The sequence below is a fragment of the Battus philenor genome, unplaced genomic scaffold (genome assembly GCF_028537555.1).
Source record: "Battus philenor isolate CCGP_79_NKW_IND1 unplaced genomic scaffold, ilBatPhil1.0.hap1 SCAF_23, whole genome shotgun sequence".
Classification (NCBI taxonomy): domain Eukaryota; kingdom Metazoa; phylum Arthropoda; class Insecta; order Lepidoptera; family Papilionidae; genus Battus; species Battus philenor.
The window spans coordinates 5,108,234-5,122,024 of record NW_027181686.1 but is presented as its reverse complement, the minus strand read 5'-3'; the positions used below and the strand labels follow the sequence as shown (position 1 = coordinate 5,122,024).

Below are 13,791 nucleotides of genomic sequence, written 5' to 3'. Positions count from 1 at the left end.
CTGAAAAACTGTCACTTTTGTAATTAAAATTACGTAAATAATTTGGGATTATTGCTGTGTTTAGGTTATTCTTTAAAAGATTTGTCCTTCGTATTTCGCTTAGATCGCGCAATTTATCCTTCAATGCTGCTAGTTTAAGTGTTGGGCTATGAACGGTTTGATCTTTGCGGTCTAAGTCATTGCAATTTTCCGGAGAAATCGTTTTAAGTTGGTACCCGAAATCATCCCTAGGATAAGAGTTATTAAACAATTGTTCATCAATCGTATTCGGTAAAGTATTCAAGAACAATGGGTTTATTTTTAACTTATTTCCTAAATTATTGTTCGTGTGAAACCTTTCTTGTATATTACTTGCGCTTTTATCCATGTCAAATGGTATTTGGTATGAAATGCCATTTGGTTTTCGTTTCACTAGTAGATATTCATTTGATAAACGTGGATCTGCAATACGTGCTCTACCTAAGAGGTTAGTCTTTCTTAATGGACTATGAACACATCTCGTTTCTTGTACATGCGATGCTTCTGGTATAGTATCATCGCTATCATATAAGTCATCACTTGGATTAAGTACGATGGTAACAGTTCTCCCAGAATTTCCTACTTCGCTGTCAAAGTCGGATTCAAGTTTGTGTGCACTTCTTGCAGCATCTCTTGCCAACGCATCTTGATATTCTTCATCGGTTACTTTCTGTAATGTTTCTAGAACAGAAGATGCAAGACCTACTTCAGGTTCAAGAAGTGGTTTAATATCTTGTTTTGGGCCCTGTTGTCTGCAAAAAAATAATGCTATATAATTAGAAGTAATCGTTAAACATAAAAAATTACAAATTATTGTATATTTCGTGTAACAAATTCAATTATGGAATATCAAAGATCATTTCTTATTTTGCTGTTTACGAGGAATTTATTTATATCGTTACAAACATATTTATTTCTTTTACGACAAATTAAAACTCTTTAGAATTAGCGCTGATTATATTAGCACAGAGTATTTAACTAAAATTAAGTATTTGGTGTAGAAAAAAACATAATTATTTAAAAAATATCTGTAACTTTTATAACTAAATTCCTTCATATGAATAATCCATTTTTATTCATGATTTACTACTTTTCAACTTGATGTTAATAACTTAGTTAAATAAATGTTTTCTTTACTTAATTCTTGTTAACGCTATTTACTTATCTTTATTATCATTTAAATTGAATGTATAAAATATACATATCGATTTTTAGCTTTGTTAATGTTCTATAAGTTCCACAAATACATGACATTGTATCTTAGGATAAAGCACGCAACTTTTTGTTAGATAATATTAATATTGTTTAGTAGTATGCCACTTTCTAGAATCAACAAAGGTGAATTGCTTACCTTTCTGAAGGATGGTCAGCTCGTAAGAAAAATGGACGAAATAGTGAAGAAGATCCCTGCGAATCGAGTCCTGGGAGCCTACACGAACAATCATCACTTGGTATTACAGATGATGAAGCCGTTTTAAAAGTTGATAAATCTGTATGATCGCTAGGATGAACACCGTTATTTAAAGGTTCCGGACACGGGCAACATTCTTGAAAATTACTCTGTCTAGTATCACGAACATTTTCATTTTCTTTAACTGGTTGAGATATAATCTGTAATGAACACAGAGTATGAACACGGTTAAAAACACTTTTTAATAACTACTGCAATTAAAACTTGATATATCAAAATTATCACGTTATAACTTTTACAACTTATCCTTTAAGCTTAATTTTATTACAATAGATAAAGTGGCACATCGTTGACACATGTTTTTTTTTAATAAAAATAAACAAACTAGGTCATGGTTATTCGTTGGTTCTTCTAACTTATTTTAATTATATACACAATTTATAGTAGTGCTGCTGCCATCGACACGCTAATATTACATAACGTAATTTTAAATAAATAAAAAAATAAAATTAATGATGAATTATTAAAATCCTAACTCATTTGTTTATCATAAAAAAAAATATAATGTTTTGACAGATATTTTCGCATGTTTTGGCTAAGGTCCAAGTAAATTGACTAACATAAAAAAACCTTTGTAAAAAATAGTTTCGCAATGGTTTCATTAAAAAAAATTAACTTACAGAATTCCGAAGCACAACGCAATAAGCTATAAAGATAACTTTTATTGACATCTTTCCCGTTAGCTTACATTGAGACACTATAAACAGCTCTGTGGTTTGTGATCCAGTCCCTATAGGCAATTCAAACACCGTTTATATCAACGTGATAAAATAGATAACAATTAATAAGAGAGCACGCACTTACTGACCGCTTGACACAGTACGTGACTTAATACATAGATTTAACCATTCGGATAAACCACGTCCATCTGCGATATAATATCTTTCCGATCATATGGTTGATAGAGATTTGATAGCAGCATCGCCTTATCATCATCATCGTAGCCGACAGATGGCTACTGCAAAGCATTGCCACGATCGGTGACTTCCCGCGACATTGACTATGTCGTGGCCTACGGGAGGCCTACCTCGGCTCGTGTTCACCTAGAACCTTTCGTATAATGTTCTAATAATTATAATAATAGTGTTTACATCACCTAATAATTTAACTATAAACTTAAAACCGAAAATTGCAATCGTTTAGCCGTGGTTCGGTATTATTGTGAACCCTTGAATCGTTTGATTCTTTAGGTATATAATTTGTGTAGAGGTTGTTACGGAAATGAAACACTATTGTGTAAAATAAGCCGCATGGCTAATCCACACGGAGTGCTTGTATTGACAAAATTACATAGCTATTTATATACACGTGGAAATAATATCATAAAGGGTTTTCGGAGTCATGCAGCCTATGAGTGGCTTATGGCGACGTTTATTGCGGCTGTGTTACTCGAAGTACGTCGTCTGTCAACAAGACGTTGTTGTCTCTTTGCTTAAAGTCTTTCGTCGCTCGGGACTCGCGGGTTAATTTTCAAACAGTTGTGGTGTAGCATCCAAGTGAGGCAAACGGCTTGGCGACTTTAGGTCGAATTTTTAATGAAACCATTTATTTAGGTTTTTTTAAATTACTAACTATTTTATGGTCAAGTATATACAATACACACCTATTTAAAGAATAATCATGCAATAAACTTAAACAGTTTATTAACTGAAAAACCTCTACAAATATCGGCCTGTGAATGAATTGCTCTTACTTGGATATTAAACATATATATGAAAGTAATGACAAAAAATAAACTGAGTTAATTGTAGAGCTTTTCTCAAACCAGGAAACGTTTCTACCCTCATAGCCATATATGATAACGTTGAAGGATGCTATTATAGGTATAAAGAAGTTAAGGAATAGGCAGAGATTAGACATTCTTTTCATAAACAAGCGATCAAAATAGATTAGAATATGAATAAACAACTAAAAGATCCGTGACACGAGAGCTCCCGTGTTTAAGTTAAAGTCCTTTAACGCTCTGTGCCCACAAATCGTGTAAAGGTGTATATACTAATAAGACAGGCACAAAATTTATGCTACTTAACTATTTGTCATTTTTTCATACTTAAAGAAGATTATTTTTAAAACAGTGAGTTGTAAAATCCATTTAATGTTAAAGTTTAATGTAATAAGTATATTTTTAGACATTAATTAATTTATACTTCAGTCATTTAAAAAATCATTGATAGCACGTATTTGTTGCATATTTAATCTTTTTATTTTATTTTTTATCAGAAAATGCAGCTAAATGTTTTTAATAGTTTTTAAACAATAAAAATTATCTAAGCAAAAAAATGTGTTTTGTAACAAAGTTGCAAGCCCTTAGTAGTACCCCTTAGTTATTCTTAGTGAGAAAATAAATAAAAAAACTTAAATTCGAAGACACCGAATGTAACAAAAATATATAAAAAATACTAAAGCGGTACAAGCGTTTTGCGCGTGTTAACTAGAGGGTTAACTTTTACTAAAAATAAATCTCAAGTGATATCCTCAGTAAAGAAGTGTATTTAATAATTTAAATATTAAAGTATTTGACAGTAGCTGATAAATTTGTTTATTAAATGGTAACATTGATATTATGTATCGTTCGAAAAATTTAAAAACTTTTCGTTTGAAAGTCGTTATAAGCTGTGATAGTGGCGTAAACGTTTTTTGCAATAAATGTTTACATTATTTGAAGAAAATCACAAAGAAATATCGTTAATTCATAAAAAAAATACAGTGCCTTAGTCTTTCTTAACGCAACACACATAGTTTCGGTAACTAGCCAAACGGGCTGTTTTACTCGTAAGTTATCTGAAATCAAGCAAAATTGCGTTATACAAGATGGAAGATTTTTTAAAGATTGAAAAAATAGGTGAAGGTACTTATGGTGTTGTGTATAAAGGAAAAAATAAAATAACGGGTCAGTTTGTGGCGATGAAAAAAATTCGACTGGAGTCAGAGGAAGAAGGTATACCGTCCACAGCTATCAGGTACCAAATCAAAATTAACACGTTTATTGGTTTCGTTATCCTTATTCTTATTTAACAAGACCAATCTTAGCTTTAATATAAGACTCACACTACCATAACCTAAAATTTAACATTATTCGTTTGTTTACATTTTAGAGAAATTTCTTTACTCAAGGAACTGAATCATCCGAATATAGTAAAATTAGAAGATGTTTTGATGGAAGAATCTCGCCTATATCTTATATTCGAGTTCCTATCAATGGATCTGAAAAAATATATGGATTCACTTGGTTCAGGGAAGGTAGGATGTTTAAAAATTTCATTTAATTTTATTATAAGGATAGTTATGTAAGTAGTTTTTGTATAAAGTAATTATAATAGAAAATTATTAATAATACTATATAAACATATAATACATATATTGAAGTACTATTGTAATTTCTACATTGCATAAACATGATTTGATTTTCTTTTTTAGGCATTTATTTCATCAATTACACAACTACACTTGTCTTATACATCGTAGTAGGACTTAAATTGCTTATTTGAGTCAAGTTGTGTAAATAACTCTTAGAAAAACAATATATAACATATGTCAAGTCCTTTGTATCATATTGCGAATAGACAGTTCTTACTGTTACTGCTAACAAGGCTTTTTGTAATGATACATATTTTATTGATACTGTTCACAAACAAGTTTCTAGATGATGGGCAGACAGCTCTGCATACCATAATAAAATAACAACATACTATGATTGCCACCTTTCTTGCCAAGTGTGGCAATTATTGTATATCCCTCCATAGATATCTATGGTGAAGATATATACCATATATACATATCTTTTTAAAGCCTCTTTTTGAGTGTTGTGTATTTATTTAATTATTTATAATTTTTGTCAAAATCTACCCATAGGTTAAATAACAATAAGACAAATGATCCATGTAAATAAGAAGGGTATTTAGTAGTTATCACAGATATTAAAAGGTACAGCATTAAGATATCTATACCATTTATATACAATTCTGTTGTTTTTTTATTATTTTTTAAAATGTGTATAAATGCTGACTTTCCAATTATTGTAAAAAGTAAAAATAAACAAGACAATGTTAAAAGTAGAAATAAATAAATGTATAAGGACTTAAATTTTCCATAAGTTTTTCTTGAAATCTATTTTTTCATGTCATTGTTACATCAATAAATAATCATTTTGGGAACAAAGATTGTCTTGATGAACAGTCTTGCACAGCTCACATCCAAAAGACAAAAGTAATAAATTGTATTTTCATTAAACTTTTAAGTTTATCTTTATTTTTACAGTTTATGGATCCGGCAGTAGTCAAGAGTTACCTATTCCAAATAAACAATGCCATTCTGTACTGCCACCAGCGTCGCATTCTTCACAGGGATCTCAAACCACAGAACTTACTCATTGATAAGACTGGTATTATAAAGGTAAGATTAATTATAATAATTATTAATAATAATTCTCCTTCCACTAAAGAATTTGCTAAAAGTTGGCTTTTATTAAGGGTATTAATAACAGTTACAAAAGAAATAAAAGTGAAGTACTTTCTGTCTTTTATTGAAACCTAACATTGCATTAGTATAATCATATATCTTAATTATATCATAGTTTAGTTAATCTACATGCAGGTTAAAATGGGCTAAAACTATTTTGAGTTGTGTAACTAGCAAAATTTAAAGGGCAGAAAGTAAACCTCCTGCCCCTTCTTTACTTTTCAATTTTATTAACACAACTAATTTTTATGGTGATAGGCATAGTAAAACTAACGTTTAATTCTTCTATGATGTTTAATGTACAAATGTAAGTTGAAATGTGGTATTATTCTTAGTAAATATTGTTAATTTTTAGGTAGCAGATTTTGGACTGGGGCGAGCATTTGGTGTGCCAGTTAGAGTGTACACACATGAAGTTGTCACTCTTTGGTACAGAGCACCCGAAGTACTACTAGGTAGTCAGAGGTCTGTATGAAATCTTTTGTTTATTCTGAATGTAATACATTTGATTAATATACTTTTCGACATAGTCCAGTGGATGGGCAAGTTGAAGACAGCAGGCAGGCCATGTAAAGTGCAGTAGGAATGACCACTTGGGCCCTTAACACTTTGTAGTCGGAAAACGAGTAAACTCGTCATACCCTCTTACAATAAAACGCGGGAGACGAGTTTACTCGTTTCGTTGCGCGAAGTGGTAAGACGCGGCAAACTTATAACCAAAAGGCTTTGAACGGATTTATTGCATTATCTATTGTCGTTATCACTTACTGCTATACTAGAGAGTGTATCACATTAAAAATGTTTTTGTAGACTAACCGTAGAACGCGGGGCACTTGTAAAAATGTGAACTTGTATGAACCAGCTGTTATAGGTCTACAGAACTATGACGGATATTCATTCATTCATTCGTGTCATAGACCTTCTCAAATATTGCCACGATGATCGGTCGCGTCCAGCGACTTACTTCAACCTTTGACTATGTGGTCAGTACACCTACTGGGGGGGGGGGGGGGCTAGCCACGCCTCGTCTACCGGCCCGTGGTTGACATCGAGGATCACTCGGCTCCAACGATCGTCGGTTGCACGAGTGACCCCCCCTTGAACACTTCAAACTATGTTGTTGTTAACTTTGGTTCTGCTGCAGATTAGTTATCGCCTACCCTTAATATTGAATTTCGTGAATAATGCCCGCTCTAGGTTTAGAGCCCTGGCACGAAGCCTCCGCATACGATGTGGTTAGTTTTTATGATGTCTAATAGCTGAAGCAATGATGTATGTTTTTGGTATATAAATCTAAAATAACCAAATTATTTGTAATGATGAATATACACAAAGATGCTGTTCTGGAAAAACGACGGACGACGGTGTTGACGGTGACAAGCTATGTAGTTGGTATAACCATTGCTTATGCTCGCATTTAGTAAAAAAAAAGCTTATAAAGGATCTGGCATACTTTACTGAAGTAAGTTGCTTTATGTTAGAGGAAATATTACTTTGCACATAAAAGAATTTCAGATCCAAAATTTATAAATTTTACACAAATATATATAATTTTTACATCCAAAAGCAATGTTTACTTGTAAAAAGGTACAGAAATTGATTCAAAAATGAGTAAATTTTACTAGCACCTTTATTACATAAAAAATATTATGTTTTTAAATTTTGTAATATTTATACTTTTAGATATTCATGTCCAATTGACATATGGTCTGTGGGGTGCATCTTCTCCGAGATGTCTTCCAAGAAGCCACTGTTCCAAGGTGACTCGGAAATAGATCAGCTGTTTCGCATTTTCAGGTAACACTTATGATTATGGACAGTAACTAGTTTTTAATGTATATCTTATTTGTACAAGTTTTATCTATCATTTATATTCTTTGCAAATTTATGTCATTCAATTTATTTATATTAAAGATTTGAGCACTATATTTGGCACCATGGCTCGACCTTGTTACTGCAAATACTATACATTAAATGAGACTGCAGAGGTCTTTAGTTGCATAGGCAGGGACAGTCCATAGAGTGACAAGGTTAAAAGGTTCCTGAGAAGGAACCTCAGCCTAGGTAGCCACCAGAATCACATTTAACATTCAAGCAAAGTAAAAAACGTAAAACCAAACATATACCAAAAAAATATAGCAAAAGGAAGTGCAAATGTTGTTCCATTTGTAGTTAACACTAATGACATTTGATGCTATTATGTTGAAAATGCAACTATTTGACTACCTCACACAAGATGGTATCGACCAGTGTTATAATAAATCAATGGATGACGCTTACAGCTTGATAACTTCCTACAGCCGAAATGATTTACATGTCAGTTTTCTAGTAGTGATATTACATTGATAAAAATTTTAAAATTATCTGGTGCGAGATTTGTTCCTCGCAATGTTCCTTTCAGATGACAATGTACAAATAAATAGAACTTGCTTCTGCTTAGAATGCTGCGTACGCCTACAGAGGAGATATGGCCAGGAGTCTCAACACTGCCAGACTACAAACCTACATTCCCAAACTGGAACACATTTAATCTCCATAACCATGTAAGTTCAATTTAAACTTTAATAATGTTCAAAAGATTCAATGCAAGATTCTTAAAGTGGTCCAGGTGGACTAAGAGTCCACTGTAGACTTAATGGGTGTCTACGAAAATAAACCTGCTTTCAATAGAAAATACCTAAAATTTTGGCTTGATTTTTTGAATATACATTGGTAGATAATATTTTAAAAAGCTACAGAAACTACTCTGTTATGGAGCAGTTTCCTGGTTCCAATATTGGTCTTGGTTGGGCATGGCATGGCTTATTTATGTTAATTTATTAACATTAACTTATTTCATGATGCTTCTAATACAGAATCTTTACGTTATAAAATTTTTGGTTCCCAAACTGTTGCTACTGAAGGGGCTACAGTTTAGCGGGAATTCCAGGCTCAAGCTTAACTAAGCCCTACAGAATCCCTTCATCCCCGCGTACGACGCTCAATTGCATAAGCCCAAAACGTAGGTGACGACAACAGTTAGGTTTAGCAAATAATCTTGCAACAATTGATCAGAGTGTGCAATGTAGTATTGTTACCTTTAATTGAATTAGACTCTAATTTGCTCACATTATTTAGTCCTAATGGAGATAAGTAGTTGCCCAGTGTACATCAGGAGGATGAGTAGTGCATTGGCTGAAGCAAAGCTGTCATATATTGATTCTTGGTTGGAGCTCTACCACAATGCAAATTTCCATAGATTAAATTTCTCATTTATTGTAGAGTTTAGAGGATATAATCGTTTTTTGAGAATGCTGTTGTAGGAGGTCTATCAAAACCAGCTAAATTTTAAAGTGATCTGTTGGAAAAAAGGATCAGAATTTGTTAATTTATGAATTACTTTTTTCTAGAAATCTTTGATATTACGAAATTTAAGAGCAAGCAGTAGGTAACCAATGAAATTAAACAATGTCACAATTTTTGTAATAATTGCCATACAAGAAGTAAACAGAAAATAATAAAAATAACTTTCATGTTATCATGAGTAAAGTTAATAATGACTTAAATCATCCATGAAAATATTAAAAAAAGTACAAAATCTCTCAAGCCATCCTCGAGCTTTTCACAAAAAATGTATTGGGCAATTCACTTTTATTTATATAGTAGATCGATTATGTAATTACATAATAATGATAAATACCCCAATGTATTTAAGAGGTAATTTAGGTGAAAACATATGTTTTACTTTTCTATCTTTTGTTTACCAATATTGTAACTATGGTAGAGCCTCAACTAGTCCACAATTATGAACTTTTATAACTGCAATTGCAGTGTTCACCTTACAAATTACTTTGTTAAATTCACCTTATACATAACTTTGTATTATTACATACATACATATTTGTATTATTACATGTGGATGATGTATGTGAAAACTGTACCATACTCTGCTTAGAAATTCGTACTTTTACCCACATTAGTAATATCTTATGTCTTGTATTCCAAACAGTTAGGGAAATGGGAGTGGCAGAATGCAGACCACATAGCATATAGAACAGACACTCACAGGGGCCTTAAGGTTCTAGAGTTACATGGACAGGCCAAAGCAGTATATGTCACCTATGGCCCTGCCTTTGGGCCGGTACACTGGCCACATATGTATGGCTGGCTGGACTGTGACAGCTAGGAACTTTGGGGCCAGTACAATTAATTTATGTAGGAGTAGGTTAAAATGGGTCTTAATCTAGTAAGTTTTATTTGTAATTTTTATTTTAGGTACAAAACCTGGACGAGGTGGGCATGGACCTCTTGCAAAAAATGTTGGTGTACGACCCCGTGAGGCGTATCTCTGCCAAGAATGCGCGCCGACACCGCTACTTCCGCGACGTGAAGGTGCCCGCTGGCCTCACCATGCACAACGCCTACATCCGCTACTCCCCCGAGAGTTCCAATGACACAGACAGCAGCGCGCAGAGCGTATAGCGAACGACGCATTCGAAGACCCTAAATCTCTATATCAGCATGCTACATATACTACTAGCTGTCCTCCGCCCGCTTTATGTGGCCTGCTTTGCCTTTTGTGGGTCATCATCATGTTAGTCGATAAACGACCACTGCATATGGTAAGGGCTTTCCTAAACATCGCCACAATGACCGGTCCTACACTACCCGTATTTAGCGACTTCCTGCCACCCAAAGGGATTCGACGGTACACCTAGTAGGGTGCCTACCCACGCCTCTTCTACCGGCATTTGGGTCTTACCTTTTATAGGTGTTATTTCATTAAATATATTTTTGGTAATTTTGTGGCGTCTCAAGAATATTATTCTTACTCAAACTCTTAAAACCAAACGAAAGCTATAGTTTAACATTTTTTAAATTATCATCCTCTTAACTCTCCTTACATGTGGAAACTTGTAATATCCGTTCTTAGATGAATGCAACTTTGCGAATGTCATATTCCTATCAAAATTTTAAATCTATGAACCTGAGGTAACGCTTTGCGTGGCCTGCACTTATTTTTCGTAATTTTCACCATGCCAATAATAATATACAGGGCAAGATAAAAAGCCTGTAATACTTATAGCTTGGAAAAAGCAATTTTTCATTAGCACCCCCTTAACTTGCATGTTTCTGTAGTTTACGGTTCCTCTTTGCAGGGCCCAATTTTATTCTTGGTATTTTCTAAAGTGCCAAATATTGTATTCTCATCCAAGATAAAACCTTAAAGAGCTTTAGTCTAAAAATAAGCATTTTATTTATAACAACTATCTTTGCATGTGTTGTTTTTTTATATTCATTTTTAATTGACCAGTTCTCGGCCAAACGAATATTTCCACCAAATTTCATGTCTTTCAAACCTAATGGTTCTGGAGATATTGTGATGAGTTAGGAAGGAAGAAATCTTTTAACACCTCGATGCTGTCATCATCCATCAGTCAATTTATAAATAGCCCAACAGGTGCTACAAATGTGTATAAGTTAGTCCGGATATAAAAAACTTTGTAGTATATTTATCGAACTTAATGTTTTTATTAACTCAACCTTATGTAGATAAACACTTAGAAAAGTTTTGCATAGTTTTTTATACAATAACTAATCACGTCATTGGACATGCCGTTGCGTTCAATAAATAGTATGCCTTGAATTCACTGTAAACACTAATTATGATATACTGAAGCAACGTACGTACTAGTGATTTCTTATTTTATCTTTTTGTCAGATATGGATACACTTAAACGGCTAATTTATTTAATAAAATTTTGCGTATTTAAATTTTAAATTGGAACTATTGACAAAACATATTAAGTAGGATCTTATTAATATGGCTGCCGAGATTTGTACATTAGCCTCTAATAAAAACATTAGTCGCGAAAACTGACCACAGGCTAGTTACGAAAAAAAGTTAACGAATAAACAAACGTGAGGTTGTATTTTCAAATGACGAAAGCAATTTTGAACTGGTTTGCCACAAGAATGTTTGCTTATTGTCAGATTATAAAGGGTAACAGTTATTAGGATAATTCCTTAATTAATAAGGTTTTAAGTTATTTTTTGTGTGATACTTTTTATTCAGACCCTATTCTTTGCATTAAAAATTATTTTTAATTATATTGCGAATAGTATTTTTATAGCAACTTGATTGAGTGTATTCCATCATAATATTTTGTAAGGATTATGCATGAAAATGCTTGCCTTGAAATTTAAAACAGGTCCAATGAATGTTACGATTTAGTGTTTTCTATTATTCAATTTTTGTGTACATAAATTTTACATGTGAACAAAGTTCACTAATTTTTAGGTGACGCTGGCGTCCCTGCATGAAAAGATGATACACTGCCTATACTTCAATACTTGAAAATCACTAATTTAACCTAATAAATACAGTAGTAATCTTCCTTATAATCAATACTTTCATATAACACATTATGTACAAAAGATTTACATTAAACTTTTCTCGGTAAAAGAAGTTTTACTCATTAATTAAGTAAACACGATGTTATTGAAGATATTATAGCGAATCCGAAACCTCTGTAGCGCGACTTAGGAAAGCTAAGCAATTTGAAACTTGAATGTAACCAAAAACTTTCTTAAAAATATTTAAGGTTTTCACTGTTTGTATTTATCCATGGTATTTACTTAGTAATCTTCACTATATGAAAAACATAAACATGGAACTAAAACATATTAAAGTAAATGCATGGTAAACTGCGTTTTTCGCAATTAAGTTATAGGGCTTTTTACTGTGTAAGTATTTTAATATAGAGCAAAGGAACCCTGACATGTCTAATTATTGGCAATATTAACTTTTGTAGATAATCAAAAAAAGTTTTTATCTATTCTAATTTTTTTACTGAATTGCAGACAATTTTGTACATTTTCTTAATGTTGTTATGCAACAAATCTTAAGCCAGTGAAATAGTCGTTAAACAAAAGCATTATAGCAAAGATATTGTAACGTAAAAATAAAATTGATCAATTAATACAACAAAAATCAAGATTTGACACCTGCCTTGCATGTAAAAATAATTTGTTTTCTTTGATATGATCAATTAATTGTTAATATCTATTCTTAGCAAATAAAATTGGGTACCAGAAACAGAATTCGCATTATGTTGGTCTATTATGGACGTTAGCTTATAGACATGTAGTATGTAAAAGATGTATGTAATAATTTTAAAGAGCTAGTTAATGATAGGCAAAACTAACACTGTAGGATGGTGAGTTGGACGAAAGGTGCGTGACTTCTGGCTAATCTGTTACATTGATAAGAATGAAATAATATACCAAACGGTTATAAAAAAATTTGGGACCCTTGGAGGACTATTTCTAAAATACATTACCTAAAATTTTTACTTTCAATGCACCCCTCCTCCTTTGTCATATTGTTACCATTCCACAAAAGGTGTAGCATTTGAGCAACTTATAATAAAAGATAAACATAGACAGTTTTTTTTATAATTTAAATGAATAAATATTAAAGATCAAGTTTAAAACAAATTATTTCTTTATGGCTCAGATGTCCATGTTTTTTAATGTACCAAGTATTCAAGAAGTATTGATAATAATTTAATTACTTGTGAAACAAAAAATCGGGGCAAAATTGTCATATTTTAGAAATTTCTCCCCCTGTCACATTCGGTTAGACTTGGAGATTCCCTTCCAGCCCCTTTATAATAAACATATTTTATGATCGATCCTACATATGTATATTAATATCTGGTTTTGGAATTGAGAGTTATGCCAGAAACTTAATAAAGAAACTGCATTTGATGATTTTAAATTCCCGAAGTTATTGTGTAGTTTAAGATACTTTAGTGATTTTTTTAGACTTATTTATATAATTAACTTTAAATAAAACATCT

General features: G+C 32.3%; 1 protein-coding gene across 1 annotated transcript; it reads left to right on the top strand.

Annotated features, from left to right (window-relative positions):
* Positions 1–4,097: 4,097 nt before the first annotated feature.
* Positions 4,098–13,788, top strand: Cdk1 (Cyclin-dependent kinase 1). Its single transcript, XM_068767387.1, has 7 exons — positions 4,098–4,449; positions 4,585–4,729; positions 5,747–5,881; positions 6,303–6,412; positions 7,631–7,744; positions 8,388–8,490; positions 10,202–13,788. The coding sequence occupies exons 1-7, from the start codon at positions 4,301–4,303 to the stop codon at positions 10,406–10,408; spliced, it is 963 nt and encodes a 320-aa protein (XP_068623488.1). The 5' UTR covers positions 4,098–4,300; the 3' UTR covers positions 10,409–13,788.
* Positions 13,789–13,791: the final 3 nt, after the last annotated feature.